At 43.1% G+C, this 14,661-nt stretch overlaps 2 protein-coding genes across 2 annotated transcripts; both read left to right on the forward strand.

Moving 5' to 3' along the window:
- Positions 1–347: 347 nt before the first annotated feature.
- LOC144667756 (interferon alpha-H-like) lies at positions 348–5,886 on the forward strand. Its single transcript, XM_078529200.1, has 4 exons — positions 348–479; positions 2,745–2,834; positions 5,440–5,679; positions 5,788–5,886. Exons 1-4 carry the CDS (start codon positions 348–350, stop codon positions 5,884–5,886), a joined length of 561 nt encoding a protein of 186 aa, XP_078385326.1.
- A 4,109-nt stretch (positions 5,887–9,995) lies between these two features.
- On the forward strand, positions 9,996–13,510 carry LOC144667755 (interferon alpha-F-like). The gene is made up of 4 exons (XM_078529198.1): positions 9,996–10,127; positions 10,304–10,393; positions 12,986–13,225; positions 13,333–13,510. The coding sequence occupies exons 1-4, from the start codon at positions 9,996–9,998 to the stop codon at positions 13,429–13,431; spliced, it is 561 nt and encodes a 186-aa protein (XP_078385324.1). The 3' UTR covers positions 13,432–13,510.
- Positions 13,511–14,661: the final 1,151 nt, after the last annotated feature.

Genomic DNA, 14,661 nt, shown 5'->3' on the forward strand with positions numbered 1-14,661 from the left:
ACCGGGGATTTTCCACTCGCTGCTTCCGGAATCTCCAGCTTTTACATTCCTGACCTCAGAAAGGAAACCGGACAAACTATTGATCTCCCGCAGCTCTTCCAAAAATCCTCGAGCCCGTTTTCACTTTTCGAATGTAATGCCACACATTAAAGCCGACAGCATGGCAGCGCCAGTGAGAGCACCGAGCAGACTCCACACTCACACTCACACCGTTCGGCAGCACAGGCGCTCGCTCCCGGATCACAAGCGGCTCCGATTCGACTTTCCCAGTTTAAATCCGCCGCGGAATCACGAAGCAGTCGGTTTCTCATCTTTCACATCAGTGTTTCACTCTGGGTCGCTTGATCATGGCTTTGGCGAGTATCTGGAGATTCTGGATGGTGTTGCTCTTCTTGTCCGGGACCCTCAGTCTGGGATGTGACAGGCTGCAGTTACAGCAAGTTCTCAACACAGAGACTCTCAGCAAACTGAATGCAATGGTGAGTTGAACCCAAAACACCGAGTCGGTAATTATGTTGAGGGGAGAGAGGGAATCAGCCTCCAGGAGAGATTAAATCTGGATTTGGGTGAAGGAACAAATGGGATCTGAGAGGAAATTGGAAAGCAGACATTGAGGAGGAGGGCGCTCAATGACGGAAGAAGCGGAATGTGAACCTGAAGGGGGAGAGGGGGCAAATCAGAGACAGCCCATCAGTAACAACCATTCAGAATAATAGAGCCACTTTAAGGTCTCAAGGTGCCTCACGGGAATGTTATACAGCAACATTTGTTGTGGTGGGCACAGCAAGATTTCAAACTTTGCAGATGATACAAATTTTGGAAATGTTGTCAACTGTGATGCGGATGGTGCTGAACTTAAAAACGACATTGGCATGTTTGTGGATTGGGCAGACAAGTGGCAGATGAAGTTCAATGTAGAGAAATGTGAGGTGATACGTTTTGGGAGGCAAGATAAGGCGAGACCTTATAAAATAAAGGGAGTGACTCTACAGGATGTGCAGGAACAGAGGGACCTCGGTGTATATGCGGATTGGTCATTGAAGATGGCAGGGCATATTGAGAGCAGTTAATAAAGAATATACTAGCATAGGCTTTATTAATTGTGGCGTTGAGTAGAAGAGAAAAGAGGTCATGTCGAACTTGTATAAGACACCAGTTAGGCATCATCTGGAGTACTGTTCTGGGCACCATACTTGAGGAAGGATGTAAGGGTATTGTTGAGAGTACAGAGGAGGTTAACAAGAATCATTCCCAGGATAACGAACTGTAGCTACGCGGGAGGATTGGAGAGGTTGTCACTGTTTTCCTTGGAGAAAAGAATGTGGAGATTAGGCTTAATTGAGGAACTCAAGGTACCCTGTGGGGTATGGACAGCGTTAATAATAAGAAACCGTCTCCACGAAAACGAACATCAAGAAATATAGGGCACAGGTTGAAAATAGTTGGCAAAGGGAGTAAATGTGATATGAGGAGCAATTTTTGAACCCAGGGTGTGATTGGAGCAAACTTCACGCAGTGCTTTCAATATTTGAAAATGAGGGTGAGAATTTTAAAATGAAGGTATTTCTTATCCAGGAGACTGACGCTGTGTTTTGTTTGATCTCCCTGAGGAGATGCATGTCGAACAGAAATAGAAAGGGACCTAAAATAGATTCTTGGGGACACAGAGGCTAAACGTTGGGGCTGGGTGGGTGATGGTGGGGAAGAGATGCCATTCTGGGCTTTTACAGTCTGCATTTAGACAGTGGGAGCCAGGCAGTGTATCCCCAACCAGCAGGCCCATGGTGGAGAAAGTTGAATTCTGATGTTCATGTCGACTATGTCACAGGGCTAGAAGGAGGAGAATGTTTTACATATGTCACGGGCATGTTGAATGTAATTTATGAATTTGCCTATCACCTTATGGAGATCTTGTGATGCAATGGGTCGGACCTGCTTTCAGGCAGAGAACTCAAGAACAAGTACAGCCTTATAATGAATCAATGTTACCAAATGCCCCTTCATTGCCCCCTTAATGCGAATCCGTTCAATTTGGAGGAAGCATGATAATGTTCCCAAAACATTGTTAAAACTGTTGATCCAAATTATTAGAACTTTGAGCTGGAACCGAGCGCGGGTTGTGATTTTCTCTCGGGCATCTTCCAGTCACTGGTTCAGGAATCTCCAGATTTCAGATTCCTTACCTCAGACAGGGAGCAGACAAACTCTTCCTCTCCTGAAGTCCTTCCAAAACTCCCGCAACCAGATTTCACTTATAGAGTGTAATAGCAACATCGCCAGTCCCCCCTCTTCACAGCGACAGCTCCTCCCAGCACAATTCTCACACAAACATACACAAACAGGACTGGACATTCAGGCGGTCGCTCCGGCTTCACAAGCTGCAGCATTTCCACTCCTCGTGTTTCATTCGCTTCAAAGTAACAGACTTTCGGAGTTGATCCCAGATCCGGTCAGTGTCTGATCCTCAACTCGGGGTGTTTCACTCTGGGTCGCTTGATCATGGCTTTGGCGAGTATCTGGAGAATTTGGATGGTGTTGCTCTTCTTGTCCGGGACCCTCAGTCATATTTCTTGATGTTCGCTTTCGTGGAAACGGTTTCTTATTATTTACGCTGTCCATACCCCACAGGCTATCTTGAGTTCCTCAATTAAGCCTAATCTCCACATTCTTTTCTCCAAGGAAAACAGTGACAACCTCTCCAATCCTCCCGCGTAGTTACAGTTCACCTCCTCTGTACCTCTCAGGGCGGACCTTTTCCCCGACACTGTATAAGACAGAGACTCTCACTGAAAACCAAACCCTTGAACCTGGTGAAACTCTCGAAGGAATTAGAGGTGAGTAAACACTCGGTTCATTTGATTCACACAGGGCTTATATACAAAGTAAGATCAACAACCGGATCGGAAACTTCCACATCAGGAATTTGGAATAGAGTGATTTGTACCCATTGTGAATGTAGGAGCAGTCTCACTTATTGTATTTCACTCACTATCTCACTCATGAACTATATCACTCTCTCTAACCGCACTCACTACTCCCTTATCTCCAACTCTCTCCCTCCCAGATATTATGTCCCTCCCTCTAACTACCTGCTCTGCGAGCCATCCGACTGGATCTCCCATCTCCTTTTCCTGCAGGGTCTCTAGATTATTCCGTGCAGACCACTGCCTGATGGGCCTGTTGTCAAAGGTGTTTCTCTGCCTGAACATTTCTACACGGGATAGGTGGTGAGTCAGGTTCCAAAGGCTTCGAGTGTTCCCGACAACAAGGCCAGTCCCATCCTTTGCAACACCGGGGACAGGTTGAAAGTCAGCACTTGCAGTTTGCGTTCCAAGGGTCCACGCACAGCTTGATGCAGCAAGACACAAATGTAGTCATCAGGATGAGGGCGATGTTGACTGCGTTTGGTCCTCTGATCATTGACTATGTGAAAACTTCTCAACTTTTCTCAACCTAACACCCTTTAATTTTCTCACCGCCTCTAACCACCTCACTTCCTCTAAACATCTTATTCCCTGTAACAATTTGCCTCCCTCGAAACATCTCACTCCTCAGCTGCACTGAAAGACTTTGGGGCATGAACCACGCAGGCAGGTTAGGCCATAGGAACATAGAATGATCCTGTGCTGAAGGAGACCGATTGGGCAGAATGGCCTGTTTCTGTGCCACGTTTCCGATCAACTACCTGGTGGAAAAATACGTTAGTAGGTACGCACTAACCAGCATTCATATATTCAAGAAAAATCACCTTTCCCAAACTTGATTGAGTTATGTGATAATGCAGCAGAGAGTGTTCATGAGGTTAGTGCGCTTAATCTTCTGATGATGTCATCATACCTCTGCAGCACTTTGAATGAACGATTCAAATTATTCCCGATCTCATCCCCCATTACAATGCAAAAATCTTCTCTGACTATTTATCCAATTCTCTCTTGAAAGTTATTATTGAATCTGCTTTTGCTGTTTTGAAAATCAATCCATACGCACAGTTTTAAAAGACTAATCATCAGAAGATCCAGCGCACAATCCTCATCAACGCTCTGCTACATTAACACATAACTCAATCAAGCTTGGTAAAGATAATTTGATGGTAAAGATGTCTCCCCAGAGATCTCTGTGTCTGAAGGTTTCCCACCACCCAAAATGGTCTAACTGGCCTGTATTTGTTGGGTTTATCCCTCTTCCATTTTTGAATGGGATGTAAGTATTTGAAATCTTCTGGTCCGCTGCCATCATGTCCCTCATATCTAAAGAGGACTGGAGGAATGCGGCCAGAAGTGTCATTTCAACCCTTGCTTTCCTCAGCAATCTCAGCTGTATTCCGACCAGATCAGGTGACTTTCCTAACCTGAGTGCTGCCAATATTTTACGTACCTCCTCTTTATCTATTTTAATCCTACCCAATTTCTCTACTCGCTCCCCCTTCACTGTGACTTTTGAAGCATCTGCTTGTGAAGTGAAGACAAATTCCAAGAACTGGTTTAGGTCCTCCGCCATGTCCTTTGTGTCCCACAAGAAGATTTATTTTTTGCTCACTAATCAACACAAACAAACATTTATTTACATGCTTATTAAAAGTTATTAGCTTCCCTCTTATGTGACCTGCTCATCAATTCTCATGCATTCTGTTTATTCCTTATTTCTTTTGATAACTTTTCTCCATATTGGCTGCATTCAGCTTGGTTCCTCACTCAGCTAAGAGCCTAATGTTTCACATAAGGCTTCGTTTTCTGTTTTGTTTTAATGTCTACATCTTTTGGCGATGAGGTCATTGACCTTGCCATGCCCTTCCTTTCTGCTTCATTGAAAGGAGTCCAGTCTGCAACCATAACATCTCCACTTAAAAAGAGCCTCAATTGCTACTTTCCTCCTGAGGAAGCACTATTTAAGAGGAGTCAGTGGCTTAGTGGTAGATTCACAGGGTTAATAATTCATGGCCTAGGCTAATGCTCTGGGCACCTGAGTTCATGCCCCATCACACAGCTGGTGGAATTTTAATTCAATCAATAAACGTGGAATATAACACTAGTGTCAGTAATACTGACCATGCAACTATCATGGATCTTTGTAAAACCCTTCTGATTCACTAATGCCTTTTAAGAAAGGAAATGTGACTTCTGCATCTGGACTGGATGACATGTCACTCTCAGCACATGGTCGAATCTTCACTGTCCTTTCTAATATTCAGTTCAAGGGACATTAGGGATGGACATGTAATTCTGGCTTTGCCAGTGATGCACACATCCCATGAATGTCTAAAGGAAAATAGAATCCTTGATTCAAATACACCTGGGCCAGATCCCCTTTAAATGCACTAAAATTAATCCTCCCCCTTTTGCCCATTTTCAGCTGTATTTGTATTTTGTTCTTTAACATAGTCTGTTCTAAAATTAAAAGTGAACATGTCCTTTCTAATGTCATTCTCTACATTATACACAGATACAGGATAGGATCCAGATTGTCCATCAAACCCTGTGTCACATCAGAAAGATCTACAGCATGAACCTGGGTTCAGCCGCATGGGCCCAGGACAAGGTGGAAAACCTTCGGCTTCTCCTGGATCGGCAGCTCGGTGAGCTGGAAGAATGTGTCAGGAAAGCAGGATCAGAGCACAAGATGAGGAGAAACTCCGCCATTCACAATTACTTTAGGAAACTGGAAAAGTTTCTCAAACAGGAGGTAGGTCAATTGATAAATGACAATGTGATTGCTGGCATGTAGTTCATTTCACCACATTTAAATCTGCTCATTCTCTAATCGGTTTCCCTGAATAATTTTCTTTTTCAGAAATTCAGTGACTGTGCCTGGGAAATAATGCGCAATGAGACCAGAGCCCGTTTACAACAGCTCCTTTTCATCATAGCACAAATCATCAGAAGAAACTGAGAAAGATGTTTAGCACAGACTGGGAGCAATGAATATTTATTTTAAAAACTTTTAACATAAAGCTATTTATATATATATTTGTAACAAATTTTATATTTTATTGTACTGATGACAGAACAATGAGTGACATGATTGGATTATTTATTTATTTTAATTATTCATTTATTTATTGATATTTATTGCTATGATATTTTCCCCTGATATAATCCTAACCCTTTAGTGGGTGGGGTGTCTGCTCTGGAATTTACTGGTAGGCTTTCAAGATATGGGTTTTCAGACCTATAAACCCTGGGCTGCACTGACCTTTCCATTTCTCCTCTCCTAAGTGGCCAACTTTTCAATCTATTTCAGCCACTGTAATTTATTGATCTTTATTGTTGTGATGTCTTCATGTAATGAAATGTTACATGTAATTTAATGTGTAATGTGAATTTTTAATGATAATTTATGTATTGATATTTATTAAGTGTTGGCGAACAGATAAATTTTTTTGTAACTGGAATATTTTATACACAATGAGAGCCTTTGGTACAAATAAATTGTTTTCAATATTACGCATTGACTGGAATGATGTTCATTTTTCAATTCTGTCGGTTGGCTTTCCATACTCAATACAAATGCTCTGGATTCTCCCAGCTGCTGCCTCTTCCTGTCAGCCCTTCTCTGTTCGCCTCTTCTGTCTCCACAATCAGATTTTCCCTCACCCGTTGGAACTGTGAACCTATTGTGAACCGAACTGCCCTGATTTATCATCTTTTACCCCTCTGCATCTCAACGCCACATTCCAGCTCCAAAGGAGAGAGGCCTGAGCTTGATGTTCAGGAGACAAGTGGAAAATAGAGGTATAAATTAGAAATGGACAGATGGAGAAATGGAATGGGTGGACATAGAAGATGACTGGAGTGTCAGCCTCTGCGAATATATGGGGACATCAGACAATGGGGTTGAGAATGACATCAGGTAATGAGTAGGAAGGAGAATGAGTGCAGAGTGGGAATGGAAATCTTTTGTTTCGCATGGTTGTTTACACCTTCTGAAAATCTGTATGATAAATACTGTCTGCATTACATTAGAACAGAAGAAAAAAGAGAAGTAGGCCATTTGGCCACTCAAGCCTGCTCCACCATTCAATAAGATTCCAACTGATTTGATTGTGGCCTTAAATCCACTCCCCTGCCTGCCACCTATAACCTTTGACTCCTTTGTTGATCAATCCCATCTAACTCATACTTGAATATATTCAATAACACAATCTCCAACTGTACTCTGAGGTGGAGATTTAAAAGATTAATGACACTCAGCACAAAAGAAATCCACCTCATCTCCGTCTCATGTGCATATTGAAACTTTGGCCCCCAGTTAGAGACTCCCACAGAGAGGAAACACCTCAACATCTACACGGTCAAATCTCCTCACAATCTTAAATGATTCAATGACATCACCTCTCATTCTTCCAAACTCGAAGGAGTATAGGCTCAACCTGGTTATGATTGCTTCATAAACCAACTTCTCTTTCCAGGAATCAACCTGGTGAACCCTCTCTGAAGTGTCTCCAATGCAAGTTAATCCCTGCTTAAATAAGGAGACCAAATCTGTACATAGTACTCCAGGTCTGGTCTCACAAATGGCCTGTAGAGTTGAAGCAAAACTTCCCTACTTCTATTCTTCATCCTCTTTGCAATAAAGGACCACATACCATTTACCTTTCCAATTAATTGCTCTACCTGTTTGCTAAATTTTAATTGCTCAGGTCCAAGGACACCCAGGTCCCTCTGCACTGAAAGATTCTGTGTTCTTTCTCCATTTAAACAACATTCTGACTTTCTGCTGGGCAGAGCAACGGCTAACTTGTGTCCTACATTACATCAGTCACTATATATCTAAAGTACTTTATAAGCTGCTGAGTGCTTTGAGACACCTGTGGTCAGGAAGGGCACAATGTGAAAGGAAGCCTGTTTTGAAAAAAATATCATCGAGAAAGTTGGGCCTACACACAAAACTGCCCTCACTCCAGGGTGAAATTATCAGCAGTGCAGTTGTTTACAGGCCTTCCAAAGGGCCCCAAAAAATAAACTGGATGATTTGGGTTTGAGCACAGCAACAGACATGTGTTAAAAGATATGCAAAGCAACTTTATTAATTTACAAAGACAATAACTATTGCACTCCAATTCCAAAAAAGTGGGGATGAACCAATCCAATTTCCATCACCATTAATTTCTACAAAACAGAAAACCGACCCCAAAAGTGGTATCAAGTTGTGAACGTCAGTAAGTCTACAACGCTCTAACCAACTTCAATATTTACTGTCCACCACCGACAAACACTGGGGTCAGTGTGTACCATGTACATGGTGAACTGCAGGATCTCACCAAAGCCCCTTCAACACCGCTTCCCAAACTGACGGCTTCTACAACCCAGAAGAACAAGGGTAGCAGGTGCAAGGGACCAGCAGAAAAGTTCGTTTCCCATTCAAGGGACAAGATACTGACTTGGAACTATTTCCCATTTTTTCACTGTTACAGGCTAACACTCCTGGAAAACCCTTCCCAACACCTCTGTAAATTCACCTACACCACATGAATGGCAGCAGTTCACGGGTTGAAGGGGGCGGTTCATCACCACCTTCTGTCGGGTAATTAGGGAGGAGCAACAAATTCTGGCCTTTCCAGAGACGCCCACGTCCCATCAAGGAGAAAATGAAACCAAATTTTGCAAAAGGAGCTGTGAATGGGCCGCATATTTTAGTAATGTAAAAATGCACACGCTCCCGCAGGTCCTTCCTATTTCCTCCAATGTCACTCTCCAGTGCTTTTAATATTCTTCCTTCAGTTCCCTGACCCTCCTTCCGCCTCCGCCTTCAATAATTACAATTCCCACTGTTTTATTCGCCAATAACAGCATTTTCGTAAGTTGTAGTTTCTCTCGTGTCTCCAGTTGGGGAATGTGGGATCCCGCTCCCACATCTACCCGGACGGTAGATTTTGGTGACACTTCCAGCTGAGAGGGATTTGGTGCCATTTCCTATGTAGCCGGGCATTTAGCGAATACCCCAAAGCAATTCCCAACTGCCCCTCACCCCTCTCAGTCTGATCCACCCTCTTTACAAACCCTCCTCCCTTTCGGAAATGACAAAACACGTCACTTTCCTTCAGGCACTTTCGCTTTTGGCTGAAATGGACACCAGGTTAATTTCCAGAGAGAAAGTGACACAGACACTTTCCCGGGAGAGAGACAAGAAAGAAAGGATGAAAGAAAAGAGAGCGGGATCACTTTCGGACTCAGAATCGGAGCAGATCAAATATTCTTTCAATCCGACTCTGAAAATGGCTCCAGAAAACAACCGAGAAATGAGAAACTTCTCCCAGTTAAAGAGCAGATTGTGGGACAGGTCAATCGGAGCGGAGTCTGTCCCCATGAAGCGGTGTCCCTGGGCTGTGAGCCGAGCTGTCTGCAATGTCCAACCTGTGAAGTGTGAACAGGACAAGCGCCAGGTGAACACACCGCGGGGACACAGTGGATTTCAAAGGGAATCGCTCTTCATGGTGCCCAATGTCAGCACTAAAAGCCGCCGCACCGGATCACCGCTGTCGCTCTCTCTATAATCCGGATGATAAAATCCAGCCCCCGATACATGTTCACACTGCCCCCAATTCAGAGCCTCCCTCTACACCACCTTCGTGCCCCAGGTGAGCTGAAGCCACACAACACTGAGCTGGAACCGAGCGCTGCCTGTGATTTTCAACCGGGGATTTTCCACTCGCTGCTTCCGGAATCTCCAGCTTTTACATTCCTGACCTCAGAAAGGAAACCGGACAAACTATTGATCTCCCGCAGCTCTTCCAAAAATCCTCGAGCCCGTTTTCACTTTTCGAATGTAATGCCACACATTAAAGCCGACAGCATGGCAGCGCCAGTGAGAGCACCGAACATACTCCACACTCACACTCACACTGTTCGGCAGCACAGGCGCTCGCTCCCGGATCACAAGCGGCTCCGATTCGACTTTCCCAGTTTAAATCCGCTCGCAAGAACCATTTTCGCCGCGGAAACACGAAGCCGCCGGTTTCTCATCTTTCACATCGGTATTTCACTCTGGGTCGTTTGATCATGGCTTTGGCGAGTATCTGGAGATTCTGGATGGTGTTGCTCTTCTTGTCCGGGACCCTCAGTCTCGGATGTGACAGGCTGCAGCTACAGCAAGTTCTCAACACAGAGACTCTCAGCAAACTGAATGCAATGGTGAGTTGAACCTGCAGCCAGAGCAGGAGGTGAATCACATTGTGTCCGCTTGCTGTGAAATGTCACATCAGGGGAAATGTTTTGCAATTTGTCATTTTGTGCAATGAATAGCCTGTGATTCTCCAGTATTTGAGTTTTTGGGGCTGATTGTAACAGTGATTGTTTTCCCCTCTCAGGGCGGACCCTTTCCCCGACACTGTATAAGACAGAGACTCTCACTGAAAACCAAACCCTTGAACATGGTGAAACTCTCGAAGGAATTAGAGGTGAGTGAACACTCGGTTCATTTGATTCACACAGGGCTTTTATACAAAGTAAGATTAGCAACCGAATCGGAAACTTCCACATCAGGAATTTGGAATAGAGTGATTTGTACCCATTGTGAATGTAGGAGCAGTCTTACTTATTGAATTTCACTCACTATCTCACCCATGAACTATATCACTCTCTCTAACTGCATTCACTACCGACTTATCTCCAACTATATCCCTCCCTGATATTATGTCCCTCCCTCTAACCACCTGCTCTGGGAGCCATCCGACTGGATCGCCCATCTCCTTTTCCTGCAGGGCCTTTAGATTATTCTGTGCAGACCACTGCCTGCTGGGCATGTTGTCAAAGATGTTTCTCTGCCTAAGCATTTCTACACGGGATAGGTGGTGAGGCAATTACAAAGGCTTCGAGTGTTCACGACAGCAAGGCCACTCCCATCCTTTGCAACACTGGGGACAGGTTGAAACTCAGCACTTGCAGTTTGCGCTCCAAGGGTCCACGCACAGCTTGATGCAGCCAGACACAAATGTAGTCATCAGGATGAGGGCGATGCTGAGAGCATTTTGTCCTCTGATCATTGACTACGTGAAAACGTCTCAACTTCTCTCAACCTAACACCATTTAATTTTCTCCCTGCCTCTAACCACCTCACTTCCTCTAATCATCTTATTCCCTGTAACAATTTGCCTCCCTCGAAACATCTCACTCCTCAGCTGCACTGAATGACTTTGGGGCATGAACCACGCAGGCAGGTTAGGCCATAGGATCATAGAATGATCCTGTGTTGAAAGAGACCGATTGGGCAGAATAGTCTGTTTCCTTGCCACGTTTCCGATCAAGTACCTGGTGGAAAAATACGTTAGTAGGTACGCACTAACCAGCATTCATATATTCAAGAAAAATCACCTTTCCCAAACTTGATTGAGTTATGTTATAATGTAGCAGAGAGTGTTCATGAGGTTAGTGCGCTTAATCTTCTGATGATGTCATCATACCTCTGCAGCACTTTGAATGAACGATTCAAATTATTCCCGATCTCATCCCCCATTACAATGCAAAAATCTTCTCTGACTATTTATCCAATTCTCTCTAGAAAGTTATTATTGAATCTGCTTTTGCTGTTTTGTAAATCAATCCATACGCACACTTTTAAAAGATTAATCATCAGAAGATCCAGCGCACAATCCTCATCAACGCTCTGCTACATTATCACATAACTCAATCAAGCTTGGTAAAGATAATTTGATGGTAAAGATGTCTCCCCAGAGATCACTGTGTCTGAAGTTTTCCCACCACCCAAAATAGTCTAACTGGCCTGTATTTGTTGGGTTTATCCCTCTTCCATTTTTGAATGGGATGTAAGTATTTGAAATCTGCTGGTCCGCTGCCATCATGTCCTTCATATCTAAAGAGGACTGGAGGAATGCGGCCAGAAGTGTCATTTCAACCCATGCTTTCCTCAGCAATCTCAGCTGTATTCCGTCCAGATCAGGTGACTTTCCTAACCTGAGTGCTGCCAATATTTTACGTACCTCCTCTATCTAGTTTTATCCTACCCAATTCCTCTACTCGCTCCCCCTGCACTGTGACTTTTGAAGCATCTGCTTGTGAAGTGAAGACAAATTCCAAGAATTGGTTTAGATCCTCCGCCATGTCCTTTGTGTCCCACAAGAAGATTTATTTTTTGCTCACTAATCAACATTTATTTACATGCTTATTAAAGGTTTTTAGCTTCCCTCTTACGTGACCTGCTCATCAATTCTCATGCATTCTGTTTATTCCTTATTTCTTTTGATAACTTTTCTCCATATTGGCTGCATTCAGTTTGGTTCCTCACTCAGCTAAGAGCCTAATGTTTCACATAAGGCTTCGTTTTCTGTTTTGTTTTAATCTCTACATCTTTTGGCGATGAGGTCATTGACCTTTCCATGCCCTTCCTTTCTGCTTCATTGAAAGGAGTCCAGTCTGCAACCATAACATCTCCACTTAAAAAGAGCCTCAATTGCTACTTTCCTCCTGAGGAAGCACTATTTAAGAGGAGTCGGTGGCTTAGTGGTAGATTCACAGGGTTAATAATTCATGGCCTAGGCTAATGCTCTGGGTACCTGAGTTCATGCCCCATCACACAGCTGGTGGAATTTTAATTCAATCAATGAACGTGGAATATAACACTAGTGTCAGTAATACTGACCATGCAACTATCATGGATCTTTGTAAAACCCTTCTGATTCACTAATGCCTTTTAAGAAAGCAAACGTGTCTTCTGCACCTGGACTGGATGACATGTCACTCTCAGCACATGGTCGAATCTTCACTGTCCTTTCAAATATTCAGTTCAAGGGATATTAGGGAAGGACATCTAATGCTGGCTTTGCCAGTGATGCCCACATCCCATGAATGAATAAAGGAAAAAAGAATCCTTGATTCAAATACACCTGGGCCAGATCCCCTTTAAACAAACTAAAATTAATCCTCCCCCTTTTGCCCATTTTTAGCTCTATTTGTATTTTGTTCTTTAACATAGTCTGTTCTAAAACTAAAGGTGTACATGTCCTCTCTAATGTCATTCTCTTCATTATACACAGACACAGGACAGGATCCAGATTGTCCATCAAACCCTGCGTTACATCAGCAAGATCTACAGCATGAACCTGGGTTCAGCCACATGGGCCCAGGACAAGGTGGAAAACCTCCGGCTTCTCCTGGATCGGCAGCTCGGTGAGCTGGAAGAATGTGTCAGGAAAGCAGGATCAGAGCACAAGATGAGGAGAAACTCTGCCATTCACAATTACTTTAGGAAACTGGAAAAGTTTCTCAAACAGGAGGTAGGTCAATTGATAAATGACAATGTGATTGCTGGCATGTAGTTCATTTCACCACATTTAAATCTGCTCATGCTCTAATCGGTTTCCCTGAATAATTTTCTTTTCAGAAATTCAGTGACTGTGCCTGGGAAATAATCCGCAATGAGACCAGAGCCCGTTTACAACAGCTCCTTTTCATCATAGCACAAATCAGCCGAAGAAACTGAGAAAGACATGTTTAGCACAGACTGGGAACAATGAATATTTATTTTAAAAACTTTTAACATAAAGCTATTTATATATATATTTGTAACAAATTTTATATTTTATTGTACTGATGACAGAACAATGTGTGACATGATTGGATTATTTATTTATTTTATTTATTCACTTATTTATTGATATTTATTGCTATGATATTTTCCCCTGATATAATCCTAACCCTTTAGTGGGTGGGGTGTCTGCTCTGGAATTTACTGGTAGGCATTCAAGATATGGGTTTTCAGACCTATAAACTCTGGGCCGCACTGACCTTTCCATTTCTCCTCTCCTAAGTGGCCAACTTTTCAATCTATTTCAGCCACTGTAATTTATTGATCTTTATTGTTGTGATGTCTTTATGTAATGAAATGTTACATGTAATTTAATGTGTAATGTGAATTTTTAATGATAATTTATTTATTGATATTTATTAAGTGTTGGCGAACCGATAAAATTTGTTTGTAACTGGAATATTTTATACACAATGAGAGACTTTGGTACAAATAAATTGTTTTCAATATTACGCATTGACATGAATGATGTTCATATTTCAATTCTGTCGGTTGGCTTTCCATAATCAGTATAAATGCTCTGGATTCTCCCACCTGCTGCCTCTTCCTGTCAGCCCTTCTCTGTTCGCCTCTTCTGTCTCAACAATCAGATTTTCCCTCACCCGTTGGAACTGTGAACCTATTGTGAACCGAACTGCCCTGATTTATCATCTTTTACCCCTCTGCTTCTCTACACCACATTCCAGCTCCAAAGGAGAGAGGCCTGAGCTTGATGTTCAGGAGAAAAGTGGAAAATAGAGGTATAAATTAGAAATACACAGATGGAGAAATGGAATGGGTGGACATAGAAGATGACTGGAGTATCAGCCTCTGTGAATATATGCGGACATCAGACAATGGGGTTGAGAGTGACATCAGGTAATGAGTAGGAAGGAAAATGAGTGGAGGGTGGGGATGGAAATCTTTTGTTTCGCATGGTTGTTTACACCTTCTGAAAATCTGTATGATAAATACTGTCTGCATTACATTAGAACAGAAGATAAAAGAGAAGTAGGCCATTTGGCCACTCAAGCCTGCTCCACCATTCAATAAGATTCCAATTGATTTGATTGTGGCCTTAAATCCACTCCCCTGCCTGCCACCTATAACCTTTGACTCCTTTGTTGATCAATCCCATCTAACTCA

The sequence above is a fragment of the Cetorhinus maximus genome, chromosome 25, assembly GCF_964194155.1.
Source record: "Cetorhinus maximus chromosome 25, sCetMax3.hap1.1, whole genome shotgun sequence".
Lineage (NCBI taxonomy): Eukaryota > Metazoa > Chordata > Chondrichthyes > Lamniformes > Cetorhinidae > Cetorhinus > Cetorhinus maximus.

Excerpts from the sequence above, each read along its gene's own strand:
- LOC144667756 (XM_078529200.1), top strand. The coding sequence starts at position 348 with ATGGCTTTGGCGAGTATCTGGAGATTCTGGATGGTGTTGCTCTTCTTG. Across the intron at positions 480-2,744 it reads TCAGCAAACTGAATGCAATG|GGCGGACCTTTTCCCCGACA; the intron begins GTGAGTTGAACC and ends TGTACCTCTCAG. Across the intron at positions 5,680-5,787 it reads AAAAGTTTCTCAAACAGGAG|AAATTCAGTGACTGTGCCTG; the intron begins GTAGGTCAATTG and ends TTTCTTTTTCAG.
- LOC144667755 (XM_078529198.1), top strand. The coding sequence starts at position 9,996 with ATGGCTTTGGCGAGTATCTGGAGATTCTGGATGGTGTTGCTCTTCTTG. Across the intron at positions 10,128-10,303 it reads TCAGCAAACTGAATGCAATG|GGCGGACCCTTTCCCCGACA; the intron begins GTGAGTTGAACC and ends TTCCCCTCTCAG. Across the intron at positions 13,226-13,332 it reads AAAAGTTTCTCAAACAGGAG|AAATTCAGTGACTGTGCCTG; the intron begins GTAGGTCAATTG and ends TTTTCTTTTCAG.